We start from the raw sequence: 14,798 nt of genomic DNA, 5'->3' as shown, positions 1-14,798 counted from the left end.
CCAAGAACCCATTCTCTATCCGTCTCTCTGTCTCTGTCTCCATCTCTCTCTTCATCTCTCTGCCTATCTGTCTCGCCCTCTCTCTCTCACATCTCAGTCTCTACCTCTCTCCACACACTTCTGGTGGTGCCATGATGGGTCCTAGAAACTGAAAAGTCTACTCACTTAGAGATGGAAAGAAAGAGTGTCATGAGATCACAGTACTCTGTCTGGCTGATGACTTTCAAAGTTTTTCAAAGAACTTCCCATCTCAGCATACACCAAAATTTCCATTTATTCCATAGCTAATAAAAGAACCTTGGAGTACATATTGGAAACCTGTTCCGAAACCCAATTCCACCCCTAACAAACTGTGTGACTTTGGATAAGCTGCTTAATTTTATATGAGAGTAAGTGACTATTTAGGTGGCTCTTGGTCAGTCCTTCAATCACATAGACCATCCAGGAGGGCAGTCGATCAAGCTTTTTCTTATTCAGTATCCAGGAAGGTGTGGTGTGTCCTTACCCAAGCTTAACAGGGACAAATAAGCTTCTTCTTAACCTTCTCAACAAATGCCTTTTTGGAACAATGATTTCATTCCATCTAATTTTTGCTTCCTTCCACCCAGGAACCTATCACTGCATATTTAGATATAAAAATTCATACAGTGTAGCGACGAAAGATATCACTGTTCACCCACTGCCTCTAGAGCCGTACATCATGGTTGACCCCTTGGAAGCTGCGATTTCATGCAAAGGTTCCCATTACTTCAAATGCTGCATCGAGGAGGATGAACACTACAAAGTAACTTTCCAAGTGGATTCCATTTCCTTTCCTGCTGGTAAGACACCAACAGCTGAATTGTTAGTGCATAGTATTCACTATATGTGGAGTCTGAAAATTTAATCTTAAGAATAAAGAGATACAGGGATTGCATCAGAGACAGGATATATCAGAGAAAATCTCATGAGGCATTATTACCTCCTAGTTTGCTCTGTGACTGGTGGCTCACTGGTTTGTGGCAAAATCTTAAGAGTTTGTGAGGATGGAGCCCATGGTTTTAGCGGGAGCTGGTGAAGACAGTATTAAGATGTCTTCACAGGCCTTCCACTTCCTCACTATTGTAGATCTATTGTTTTGATAGTCCCTCCTTCTATGCTATGAATCAACATACTATAAAAGTACCACAAAAATCCTTTTTAAATGCACAGTTGAGCATGAAAGAAAGTAAGGAAAATAACCAAGGGCCAAACACAGTGGAAAAGAAAAATAAAGAATGCTGTACCTAATGCTGAGACTTCCCTGAGGACATCTGCCAATATAAGAAACCTAGAACCTTGAGTTTTAAGGCTCTGAAGGTCATTTAAAAAAAGGACTTGCTCTCTGTGCAGTAGCTAAGGTACTTCTACCCCACCAGCACAATGTCAGGACCCTCAAAGAGTGACATGCTCAGTAAAAGAATAAACCAGGGGAAAAAAATTCATCTGCCAGAGTTAAGAGCTTGGCATCATCTCTGCTTGGGCAAAAATTTCTCCTGAGAATTATAACTGTTTTGTCTTCACTCATGTTTGGAGTTTGAATATTTGCTATCCATGTTGTCCAGTAGCTCCAAACTGAAGGGTCCATTGGTAGCACCCTATGACACATGGTTAAAAAAATTAAATCCTCTCTGGTCGAATGTGCCCTCAATCCAGATCCCTCAGGATTCTTACAGATTAAGGTCAACCAAATAATGGCTCACACCTCAAATCTCAAACCGTAGACACCATCATGAGCGATGCACAAGCTCATTCATTCTTTCAGTAATTCTTGGGGACCTACTCAATGCAAAACACAATAGTAGGTAATGAAAAGGAGATAAAAGAAGTGAGACACATATATTAATATGTAGACAGGCTCATGTTATATAGGCAATGCATATAACATTAAATATCCAAAATGAGCACTACAGGTCAAAAAAAACACTACAAATTCATAAAAGTAGGGACCCGAAAAGTCTGGAAAGTTTAGAGAAAGTTACATGGTAGAGAGATATGGAATTAATATGGATATTAAAACATTCAAACATTTTTAACATTCTGTGTTCAGCATAGATGTATTCAGTGCTATCTCAATGTGCCAAATACTAAGCTAGACACTAGGAGATGGAAAGATAAGTAAGACCAGACACCTTCTCTTCAAGACCTTATGGTTTAGTGTAGGAGAAGACTCTAAACTAATGTAGTGAAAGCAAGATAGGATAAATGTACAGGACATAATGGGATTTCAGTAAGTAGAGGGCATTCTTGAAAAGCATTCTGATTCCAAAACTGTGGGCGTAAATTCGGAATCATAAATGGTGAAGTTTTGGCTAGCATGCATGCAAATGTGGGCTTACATACCTCTAGGCTGGAGGTATTTTAAAAACCACATTAAAAATGAATGTGGCACACTCCTGGGAAAGGTTTGGACAGGTATCCAGAGTGGATCATTTTAATGAAATCTGTGCTTGGGATACTAAGATTGTGACTTAATTCTTTCAATAATTCTGTCTTAGGAAAAGAAGTTAATGGAAAGCAAGTGTGCTACATATTGAATTTCATGGCAAACTCAGTTCCTTGGTGTCCAAAATATGTTGACGTGTTTTGTCACTTTACCAATGCTGCTAATAATTCAGTCCGGAGTCCACCTATGAAGCTTAATCTGGTTCCTGGTGAGAGCATTTTAAATTTATAAAAATGTTATAATTATGAGCAGAGATTCATTCACTCCCTCACTCACCCATTTAACAAATATACATATTAAGCACCCTCTTGTGGCATACCTTGGGCTACGTGAGCATGGGGGTGGGGAGGTTGAAAAGAAATATGCCATGTGTCCTGACCCCATACTAGTCGGGAGAGAGAAGTAATGATTAAAAATGTGTATCACATATAATTTGGCAAGTGCTAAACTAGAGACATTGTTGGCAGCCAGAAGAGGCTGCCTGGTTTAACTCTGTGAGTGGTAGATGGGAAGAAAGTGATCAAGAATGCCTTGCAGATGAAGTCATGTTTCAGCTGAGTCTGGGCAGATAAGGGTGGGCAGTATCTATGTGGGGCTCAGACCCCTTGAGGTTTCAACAAAGGAAAGGTGTCCCCACTAGCACTGTCTCCTTGAGACAAGGATACATGAAAAGAATCAATCTGAAAAATAAGCACCTATCTTTCCCACCATTTGTAATCACTGAGACAATATCCCCCACATAATATTTTCAATGTAAAAGGTCAGATTTGTGGAACCATTTCTTAATATCTCCTCATACTGAAGAGCTCTCCTCAGCAGCATAGAAAAACAAGCGAATACAGGATGATCCTGGGTTTCCGCCATAGATTAATCCATGCCCCTAGAAATCTTCTCTACAATAGGGCTGCTGATATCAGAAGGATCCATAGCCCTATCACCAAGTCTATTTGAGTTCACTGACTGATTTGTGGCTTTTCTTACGTCTGTTGGTAACTGAACCCGGCACCAAAGCAGGAAGTAATTGAGAATCCCCTATCTGAGTCACTGTTCCTTACCCTGCCAAGCACACCTCTTCTGAGGGCCAGCCAAGATCACTTTATTGTTCCCCTATCTTAGCCCAGTGCCAACGTGTTTTGTTCACTTATCTTTGTTTTTCTTTTCTCCTTCATACCAAGTCTGAGTTTGCTTTCTTTTCCTCATAGAACATGACTTAGGTATTTCAAAATTTTATACAATGGCTGAGAACTCAATTAATGTTCAATTTAAGAATTGATGAAGAGAGAGATCTGCTCGTAAGAGAATCAGAAGATTAGAGATTCTGCAACAAATATCATTTTTCCATTCAAGCCTTGAGTAGAGGTGAAATAGAGTTTCCCTCAAGGGAAACCAGAAGGAAGAAATTCTTACAAATATTGCCTAGACATTCAGGCCATGGTGCCTGGAATTTCTACTGCTAACTGTATCTTTGGATTAAGGCTGTATGTACTTCTCAACCTTGGCTGTACATTGGAATCACTGAAGAAAGTTAAAAAACTGGCAATGCCTCAATCCCAGCTGGAGAGGTTCTGATTTACTTGCGTTGGAGTGAGCTTGGACATTGGTATTTTCTAAGCTCTCCAGGAGACTCTAATGTGCCAGAGTTGAGAATCTCTTGAATTAAGGCATTATGTCCTCCAGGCTCCTGGAAACCTGAATACCTCTTATTTGGATGAGTGCACATTAAACTCTCATTATTTTCCATGACTTAGATATTATAGGCAGTAGAGAGAAGATTCCTGGGGACTGAAGGTGAGAAGGAGCTATAGAGGAAATCAATTCTGTTAGGAAAAACAAGTGTAGATTAAAGTGAGACATATGTGGAAAACACTAAGAGGCTTTTGGAAATCAGGTGCAAAATAAAGGAATTAGCTAACTTCAAAGAGGTCACTGAAATTAAAGGGAAAGATGAATTCAAACATCAAATTCTACCTAGGCTGGACCCCATTTCCGCTATCTTTTCTCTTCCTTTCAGTTGTCCTTTTTATTTCCATGTTTCCAATACAGGAGAGAACATCACATGCCAAGACCCCATAATAGGTGTTGGGGAGCCGGGGAGAGTCATCCAGAAGTTATGCCAGTTTTCAAACCTTCCCAGCAGCCCTGGAGGGCCCATTGGTGGAATCATTACTTACAAATGTGTAGGGTCTCAATGGAAGGTGAAGAGAAATGACTGCATCTCTGCCCCAATAAATAGTCTGCTCCAGCTGGCCCAGGTGATCTTTAAACCTTTGATTCAGACCTCTTGATGGGGAGAGCTGTCTAGCTTATCATATTTCTCAGCACTCAGGAAAATGGGCCTTGAGCTGATTTGTGTTGCTCTCAAAGATACTTTTACTTGTTTATTTCCAAGGAAAATGTAACCTTAAAAATGCTTAAAAATTTGGTTTAAATGCAAATGTGGAGGCAACAAAATATGAGTTCTACTCTAAAATTGGCTGTATACCTTTACCTTGTCTTCTCAATACCTTCTCTCTGTTACCTGCAAGGGGCAGGTAGTAGTATCCTTAGAATAATTTTGATACCAAGCAAGTAGCTCTAACCTTTACAGAAAGAGGAGCAGTATAAAAAAATAAGGTAGATCAGTGAAAAAAAAAATAGTTGTGCTTTATGCTTTTACAGGTCTGAGATTTCCTCAATCCTTAGAGGTAATCTATAGTTACAGAAGAAGGGACTAGCTTACCTCTGTTACCTACAATAGAGGTTACTGCCATGTGGTAGGGGAAAATTCCATTCTTTCCATCAAAATAAATAAATGTCATCTTATACTTAAGTCATTAGGAATAAGATACTTCTAAAATTCCATGAATTACACTCAATAAATACTAATTAAGGCAACTAGAAGGTTTATAGTTAATAGTGATATCTTCAGATAACTGGTTCCAAATCCTCTCACCCTTGGAGAATTGAGGAAAAGAGGTGATACTGATTTGTGCTTTATCTAATCGTCTTCTGTCTCTCCTCTTGTCTTACACCAAATTCATGAACATACCTACTATGTGCAAAGCAGTATTATAAATGCTGTTAGGGTAAAGAGGCCAAATTAGAACTTGACCTTTGATTTGATGGAAAATATAGATGTTAAACACATGTTAATTTTGGCTAGGATAATCAAGAAGTAAGTTATTTTATGAGATATGTTTATTGAAATGGAGAAAAAAAGAAACTACAGACATGAGAGATTTTGTTATGGAAGAATAAGGAGGATTCGATGACTGGACTAATTGGCAAGATTTTGTGTGTCTGTTTGTGTTGGCTTTTATTTTACTAGGCTTTGATCAAGAGCCCCTTTCAAGACAGGAAGCTGCCTTCATACCTAAGAGATCTTTCTATTAGCACAGACAAGGTGGCACATGAAGTCAACTCATCTCCTGGCACCCTGGGTGCCGTTATTAACATCCTTGATTTGCTCTCAACAATTCCAATTCAAGTGAATTCAGAAATGATGACGGTGAGTTTGTTTATGCCTTGCAGAAGTTTGGGGTCTCATCTTTTCACCCCTCAGGATTTATGGTCAAGAAACAACGTCTCCTCATTGCAACTTCTTCTCTGTCTTTTCCAGAACAATGCACTGGATATGAGTCATATAACATGCTTTGCTAGCTCTGGCTTTTAGTATATCAGGGAGTGTTGCCAATATTCATTTTAGGACCTTAAGAAGATTTACTTAGTAAATCTGTTCTAGTTTCTTCAGTAAGATAGAATTAATTCTTCTTTCTAGAAAAACTAGGAATTCAGGTTTTTAGATTAAGTAAAATGTGGGATTCTCAATGGTCTAGCACTAAACATGAACTTTGAAGTAATCAGTGTTCTGGGAAGAAAGAGAATTCACCTACCAGAATGCAGATGAAGAGACTTTGTAGAAGCAAAGCCAAGATTTAAAAAAATAAAAAGATGGTGTGGCATTCACAGGTCAGAAACATTTAGGAGCCATTACTACTCCTGGGACTAAAGGAAAAAGGAGAGGAAAGAGTGCACCCCAGCTGAGTGAAAGCTGAAGGCTTGGAGCTGGGAGTCACTTAGCAGGAGCTATAGTCTTGGAAGGACATAGCTCTGGCCGAAGGTGTGCTGGAGAAAGTGTGGTTGGGGGAGGGGTGCAATCGGTAACAGAAAAATCTTTTTCAGCTTTTTTTTTCTCCCACCATCCCATCTCCTGCTAATGCTTCCCGTCAGCCAAACCCAAACAGAGGCCAATTGGCAAGCAACTTGGGTAATGAGAGTCTAAGGAGGTTATATAGATTTCTTGGGGCAGCTATAACAAACTGCCACAAACCAGGTGACTAAAAATAACAGAAACTTATTCTCTCACAGTTCTCAAGGCTAGAAGTCCAAACTCCAGGTGTCTGCAGGGCCATGTTCCCTTTGAAAGGCTCCAGGAGAGAATTTTCCCTGCCTCTTCCAGCTTCTAGTTATGCCAGGCTTTCTTTGGCTTGTGGCTGCCTCATTCCAATCTTCAGCTTTGTCTTCACATGGCTTTCTCCTCTCTTCCATTTATCTTCTCCTTTTCTGTCTTTTATAAAGATACTTGTCATTGAATTTAGGGTCCACCTAGGTAATCCAGGAGGATTTCCCCTCAAGATCCTTAACTCAGTTACATCTACAAAGACCCTTTCTCCAAATACCATCACATTCACAGGATCTGTGTATAGGACAGGTCATTTTAGGAGCCGCCATTCAACTAATTACAGGGACCATAGTTTGAGATAACAGAACAAGGCAAAAAATGGTAGAGAAACTATATTGAGAGGAGGCACAAATGGGACATGACAAATCCAGGTTTATAAAAGAGAGAATCAAAATATTTAGCCAAAAGGAAAGATGCCTTTGATGACAATGGCATTGCTCATTTAATTTTCAGCACTTGAGAGGGTCTTTTGTGACTACCTTGCTGGTATAATACCACCCACCAAAGAGCCTTTATAAGCTTGGGATTTAAAATAAAATTAAGCAATTAATGAAGATCACTGCCAGACTGCTGAATTAGCCTCAGTTGGTGGTGAGGAGTGGTTCTCACTGTCACTATTGCTAAATGTTTAACAACATCTCACTCTCTTGGGGATTGACCCATCCTCTGCTAACTCCCTGCCATAAGAAGATAGATCTCAGATCCCCACAGTCCATGATGTCTCATGTTTCTCTTCTCTATTCCTCTTACCTATACCTGCTCAACCAGTTTCCAGGAAGATGTTGTTATTATTATTATTATTATTATTATTATTATTATTATTATTTATGTTTTATGGTTGAAAGAATTTGGTTGGCTTCATCCCATGTCATGTCAATTACAGCACATCCTGTCTATAGTTAATGTCATCCTCGACAAGCCCATCTTGAGTACCTGGAAGATGTTACAACAGCAACAGACCAATCACAGCTCACAGCTACTGGATTCAGTGGAAAGATTTTCCCAAGCATTATGGTCAGAAGATAGCACTATTTTGTCCATCTCCAAAACTAATGTGCAGATGAGAAGCATGGTAATAAAATCTGGCCCCCTAAAACCTTACAAACAGGTCTTTGTTTTCTCAGACTCTGACCTCTGGGGCAATGTGGCCATTGACACGTGCCAGATGGAAAACCTACAGCCGGATTCATCTATCGTCACCGTGGCTTTCCCAACTCTCAGAACCGTTCTTGCTCCAGATATTCAGAGAAATAATTTTGCAAACAGCTTAGTGATGACAACCACTATCAGGCCTCAAATAATTACGCCATTTAGGATTTCAATGACTTTTAAGAACAACAATTCCTTAGGTGGGAAACCACAATGTGTCTTCTGGAACTTCACCCTCGCCAACTACACAGGGGGGTGGGATAGCACCGGGTGCTATGCGAAAGTCGATGGAGACAGTGTCTTCTGCACCTGTGACCACTTAACATCGTTCTCCATCCTCATGTCCCCTGACTCTCCAGACCCTGATTCTCTCCTGAAAATACTACTGGATATCATTTCCTACATTGGGTTGTGCTTTTCCATTTTGAGCTTAGCGGCCTGTCTAGTTGTGGAAGCTGTGGTGTGGAAGTCAGTGACCAAGAATCGGACTTCCTACATGCGTCACATCTGCATAGTGAACATTGCTGCCTCCCTTCTGGTTGCTGACATCTGGTTCATTGTGGCCTCCACCATTCGCGACCATTACTACCTACTCAATGAGACTGCCTGTGTGGCGGCCACCTTCTTCATACACTTCTTCTACCTCAGCGTCTTTTTTTGGATGCTGACTCTGGGCCTTATGCTCTTCTACCGCCTGGTTTTCATCCTGCATGATGTAAGCAATTCCATTCAGAAAACTATTGCATTTTCTCTTGGCTATGGCTGCCCTCTTATCATCTCGGTCATCACGGTGGGGGCCACCCAGCCCCAAGAAGTCTACATAAGGAAGAATGCCTGTTGGCTCAACTGGGATGATACCAAGGCCCTGCTTGCCTTCGTCATCCCAGCACTGATCATCGTGGTGGTGAATGTGACCATCACGGTTGTGGTCATCACCAAGATCCTAAGACCTTCCATTGGCGACAAACCCAACAAGCAGGAGAAGAGCAGCCTGTTTCAGATCAGCAAGAGCATTGGGGTCCTCACACCACTCTTGGGGCTCACCTGGGGTTTTGGTCTTGCCACTGTGTTCCAAGGAAGCAATGCTGTCTTCCATATCGCATTTACCCTCCTCAATGCCTTCCAGGTGAGTTTTACAGTGCCAGCCTCTCAGGAAGTATCTATGCTGGTGGGACAAATTAATGATAGAAACACAAACAAAAGTGAGAATGGGGAAGGATTTCATTTCAGAGGAGGATCTAGCTGTAGAGAGCAGTAATCATAAGAATTCAATGAGCTAGAAGGACACATTCCTCTGCTCCAATGGAAACTCGTACCTCTTATCACCTGTATTATGATTTAGTTGCATATGCAACTTCCTTCTAAATATCCCGATAGCATAAGTGGGAGGAAAGTCCCTTCCCTACACTGGATTTTGCTATTTACCTAGCATGATCTTGATGCGGTTTATTATCTCCTAAATGAAAATACCACTATTAAACAAAGTGATCTCTCCAGTTCATTTCCACAAGCACTAAATGAGTCTGTCTTTGTAAGGTCAAAGACAGGATCTGTCTTATTTATCACTATATCCCTAGTGCCTAAAAAAGGCAAAGAGTAGGTGCTCAATACCTATTTGGTGAATGAAATGAATGTTATGCACCACATAGTATGTCCTCCGGAAACATTTACTGAAGAATGAAAGAATGAATGTCCTATGTAAGATAGACATTCTTCTCTATCATACTAAAGTGAAAAAGATACCCTCTTTGTTCTTCTGCAGCACATAACAGTATAATTTAAGCCAATTTGTTAGAAAAGCTTCAGCAGAGGTACAGACAACAAGCCTTTGGAGCACAAAGAAGGAAATACTTAATTCTGATTTAATCAATGGACTGGGTGGTAAGCATAGATCCCATGAGCTGGTGAGAAGGCAAGGGAGTCTGGTGGTGGAGTCGAGATATTGCCTCCTGAATGCTCAAGCCAAGACCATGTAAATCCTAACTTCTGCTACTGGGCTGATGGCTCCAAACTATAGGGCCCATGCCTAGTGATGTTTATAATACACCATGACAAGAAGGGACTGATTATTCAACCCCATGCCTCAGGTCCTCATCACAGTGTGAGATAGTTATAGCATAACCAGCAGGGCCTCCAGTTCATAATTAAAAGAAAAGTGAAAATATCCTTATAACATAACATTTAAGGTCCTTTGGGTAGACCTACTGCATCTCTTTTAACATGATCATCTACTAGATGCATTTCATAAACACAGATGTGGAAAGAGGTAGTACAAATTCAGTGCCAGATTAACAGTGCTTCCTATTTTGCTGGACAATGGAATATGATTAAAATACACTTCTTTTCAATTCATTTTTCAGGGATTATTCATTTTACTCTTTGGATGCCTCTGGGATCAGAAGGTAAGAACATGATGGTTTTATGCTCATAAAAAGTCTAAAGTGCTTGTGGAATGTTGAATTTATGATGGCTTTTTAAAAACAATGCAGGTACAGGAAGCTTTGCTGAAAAAGTTTTCACTGTCGAGATGGTCTTCACAGCACTCAAAGGTAACTCTTTTCTTTATAGAGACTTGAAAAACTTTTTCTCTCCACAATCAGTGTTAGCATAGATTATTCTGTTGTTTTTGCTTCTCACCTGATTCTGCCTATTGAACGTAGCCTTGGAACTGTCATTAAGATGCTGTCTCCACATTTTTAAACAGGAGTCAAACAGCACAAATAATATTGATTGGAGGTTAAAATCAAATTTCAATGAGAAACAAATGATGAATTTCTAGGGGAACTCAAGGCAATAGAGAATACAATTTGAGGCATAATGATGAATACAATTTTCTGTAGTTCATTTTGGAAAATAACAATTTCACTCACATATATTTGACTGTTTTCATTTGTCAGAAGATACTAAACTCTATAAAACAGTAAAGTATTTATTTGAAAGTTATTTTTCTAATACTGATGATGAGATTCCAGTGTTTCAAGATCCTCTCCTGCTTGATTTGTTTGAAGTAGAAATTCATGCTCATCCAGGCTATCGGCTTAAATTGGAATGAGCTATGCAGGCAGTGACCACTAGGGGGCAACAGATGAAATAGCTTAGAGATAAAACAGGGCCTTGGTCTAACACATTTCCTTTGTAATGGTCTTTTTTTCTCTTTTCTAGTCAACATCCCTAGGTTCTTCTACACCTGTATTTTCTATGAGTTCTCCAATATCAAGAAGATTTAACAATTTATTTGGTAAAACAGGTATGTAGTGACCTCCAGCTACTCCCCAGGTTGACCCAAACGATATTTACCCGTTAGGGAGTCTCACTCCCCTGCTTTTTCCCACTCCCTACTTCATGGCATTTTCCTCAATGGTCGCACTGGGAGCAGAAGTTAAATATAGGAAAATAACTTGCCTCTATTTTCCCAAACCACCAGGAGGCTGGTATAGAGGACAACTGCCTTTAGTACGCAACTAATCATAATTTATAAAGAATGAGATTTGGAAAATCTAGGCGAGCCTGTGGAGAGTTGTCTGTCAAAAGTATATCGACCATAAAAATGGAAACTGTGAATTGTTGGCCTTGTCAAACACAGAGTTCTTTTCAATTCATGCGAAGTAGGAATAGTTGGGTCATGTTTCTGGGTTATGATGCAGCAAAGAATGTTTAGAGCATCCTACCCATAGGAACTCAGACTGTGGATTTATTTTCCCTTTTTTTTCTTTCCTTTTTCTTTTTTTCTGATTTTCCTTCTTTTTGGAGTGTGCTTGTTTTACACATTGACATTCATAAAAGTATGAGTACATACATGAGGGATCACCTATGCACTATTAAAATATCCAGGTATGGAGATATAAAATAGTATCAATGGCTTTGGGCAATAAGTCTCAGCTATTCTGGCAAGTTGAAACTGCTGTTCTGTGCCACCATCCCCTCTGAGAAAATAAGCACCACAATTCCTTTCAGCTTCTTGAAACCTAACAGATCTCACAAATGCAGAATCTAGAAACGTGTCAACATTCCTGACCAAAGCTTTTCATGTAAGAGCAAAATTTGAGAAAGCCTGTTCATTGTTAAAACTACAGAGGACTTGGTGTTTTAGGCTTCAGTTTGAGGCATTACTTATGAAACAGGAGGACTTTTACTTTTGATTTTGAAAGTCACCGATTAGACAGACCTCTTGTGAAACGACAAGATCTTCAGCGGGTATTAGAACTATCACCGGGACTATCACAGAATTGTCACTGGGACCTGATTACCATTTGCATTAAAGTGAAAATAGTGAAAACTCTATGAAATGATTCTACAGAATCAGAATTATGTAATATATAAGGCCAATTAAAGGTGTTCCTTGTATCTGAATCGGTCAGATAAAAGTTGGAATTGGGCTCTGTTCCTGAAGTCCCAGGGCCTGAGATTTCCAGTCATTGCCACTTGATGGCCTCTCGGGGTCATTAACGAAGCTCCAGGTTGTCTTATTTGAGGGTTCCATAATCACTCTAACTTTGGTTTATGTTGTCAGCAGCCCCAAAGGGCCCCCCAGACAATGATGGAAACCTTGTTAGCAGTGGCAGTTCACCATTCTGATGGTAGGGTGGGCACCGTGTCCCTTCCCTTGCCCAACACACCTTCTACTTGCCCTGTGCTCAGGCCCTGCCTCCCTGCTGACGTAAGCCTGTGTGGTAGCTCTGCGGCTGCCCTCGCTGCTGCACTAGCTCTCAGCACTTTTGGTGGCATCCCCTGACTTCCGCTTTTTTAGTCCTGCTGTTTCCTCTTCTGTAAATTTCTCTTCTCTTGCTTTCCCCCCTTTCCCACCTTGCCTTCCAGTTCAGCCTCCCGGCCCTTCCTAAAAGCTTCCTCGAGTCGCCTTGACCCAAGGGAACCAGGGAGGGTCCCCCATACGGATGTCCACAGGCCCATGCATGTGGTGGTATGTGGAGGGCTACCCATGTTGAGATCTCCCTGTCCTTTGTAGAAATCTGGCTGCTGGTATGATGGGAAGTCATTAGTGCTTGTCTTGTCGCCTGCCACGCATGTTTGAGAAGGACTGCTTTGTTTGTCCTCCGGCACTTCTGGATCTCGGGAGGAGGGCAGGCATGGGTTTGTTCCCAGGCATGGCGAGCTTACCCGGCTCCTGGACTAGGATTTCCCCTTAGGTCTCGTAGGAGAAGTTCACACCCCGGTGACCGTGCAGATCTGCCTTTTAGGCTGACTCGCTGCTCTGTTTTTCAGGAACGTACAATGTTTCTACCCCGGAAACAACCAGTTCATCCCTGGAAAACACATCCAGTGCTTATTCGTTGCTCAACTAAGAACAGGAAAATCCAACTCATGTGACCTCTCGGGAACAGTGGATGTACTCTGAGAAAGAGATCTTTTCAAAACCCTGGGTAAAATATTTTCTCCACAGGCTTCTGGGAGCAAATGCTGAAGAAACTGTTTCATTAGGGAAGAGGCTTTCTCTTGTAAAGACAGACTAAAATTAATTCAATTTATTTTGCTTCCCCATCCCTACCCTTTGTGTGATACCAAATGTGTATAGTATTTAAGTGAAACTCAAGTCCCCCAAGGTCCAGCTTCTCTGTTTATGTTGTAAAATAGAATTTCAAAGAGATATTTTCACTTTTTACACATTATGCACCAAGATAAGCTTTGATTAAAATAATAAGTAAAAGTTAATATCTAGGAAATATTCTGGTGAATTCAAGGAAGAGAGGGTAGAAGAGAAGGAAGAAAGAAGGAAGGGGGAAAAATAGAGAAAAACAACATTAAGGACCACATTTTAAGATTTCTGCATAATGATCTAACGCAATTACGCAGATACCGCAACACCGAGAATTATTAAAAAATGGCTCAAAAATGGGAACTGAAAGTAAGCCACGGGAAAAGTTCAATATCTTTCTGGTATTTTCTTAGCAGGGGAAGAGAGGAGGCAGTGGGGAAAAACAAAAAACAGAGAAAATTGTATTATCGGGATGCTTTCGAGTAGTAGATAATAAGATATGTAAGAAATGGATGGAAAAAGACATGATTCTATTGATGTTGAACACATACGTATATATTTTTGCACTTAAAGTTTGAGCTAAGTGGAATGAATATGCAAAGAAAGTGTGATAACCATCCTTTATCAGATTCAAGCAGATCCAACTGTGGATTACATTTCTATAGTTTATTAGAAATGCCTTATGTTTTGGTTTATTCCATGTTTTGAAAGCATAAAAAATACATATTTTTATATCTATTAATTGCCAAATGTGATATATTGCACTGAAAACAGACCCCAGCTGTCATATATTATATTTAAGAGCTTTAACCAGGTACTTCTCTGTGCATTATAGAATCGATTTTAGTAATCTTGCAGCACTGTATATTATCATTGTTGTTGTTACTGTGGATTTAGTGGGCCTTGCTGTGTCATATAGCTTTCCATATATTAGCTCTTTCAGTTCTTAAGTTCCCAGACCAATATACATTAAGAATCTTGTATGATCTAACTCGTGTTTATTCCAACCACTTAGAAATTTTTCAGAAAGTTTTACAGCTGGCTAATCTATGCTCCTAATGACACTTTACCTTGACAAACAGATGGTGGAGGTTTTCCAAAGAATTTGATTGTGATTTTTGTGTGTGTGTGTGTGCCTTTTGTACAAATATAAATATTTATTAAAATTGCATCCATCTTGAAAGTTAACCATGCGCTGCAGCTACAGCAACCTTACATTTCAGATCAAAGTTTGATCCCTGGGAGATAATGAG

The 14,798-nt window shown here is 40.2% G+C and overlaps 1 protein-coding gene across 4 annotated transcripts in view; it reads left to right on the top strand.

The window, feature by feature from the left end:
- Window positions 1–13,789, top strand: part of ADGRF5 (adhesion G protein-coupled receptor F5) — a 95,262-nt gene extending 81,473 nt beyond the window's left edge. For 3 of the 4 annotated variants that reach the window (XM_016158923.2, XM_016158926.2, XM_016158924.2), the window contains 9 exons: window positions 609–821; window positions 2,517–2,672; window positions 4,508–4,716; window positions 5,772–5,951; window positions 7,789–9,180; window positions 10,415–10,456; window positions 10,544–10,603; window positions 11,217–11,301; window positions 13,275–13,789. In XM_016158923.2, the coding sequence (XP_016014409.2) occupies window positions 609–821; window positions 2,517–2,672; window positions 4,508–4,716; window positions 5,772–5,951; window positions 7,789–9,180; window positions 10,415–10,456; window positions 10,544–10,603; window positions 11,217–11,301; window positions 13,275–13,354 (2,417 nt within the window). In that variant the 3' untranslated portion in view covers window positions 13,355–13,789. Of the gene's footprint in view, window positions 1–608; window positions 822–2,516; window positions 2,673–4,507; window positions 4,717–5,771; window positions 5,952–7,788; window positions 9,181–10,414; window positions 10,457–10,543; window positions 10,604–11,216; window positions 11,302–12,564; window positions 12,632–13,274 lie in introns of all 4 variants that reach the window. The other variant, XM_016158925.2, reaches the window with a different exon arrangement.
- Window positions 13,790–14,798: the final 1,009 nt, after the last annotated feature.

Source organism: Rousettus aegyptiacus, unplaced genomic scaffold, assembly GCF_014176215.1.
Source record: "Rousettus aegyptiacus isolate mRouAeg1 unplaced genomic scaffold, mRouAeg1.p scaffold_m13_p_1, whole genome shotgun sequence".
Taxonomy (NCBI): domain Eukaryota; kingdom Metazoa; phylum Chordata; class Mammalia; order Chiroptera; family Pteropodidae; genus Rousettus; species Rousettus aegyptiacus.
The sequence above is the reverse complement of the archived record's forward strand: the minus strand, read 5'-3'. Positions and strand labels throughout refer to the sequence as shown.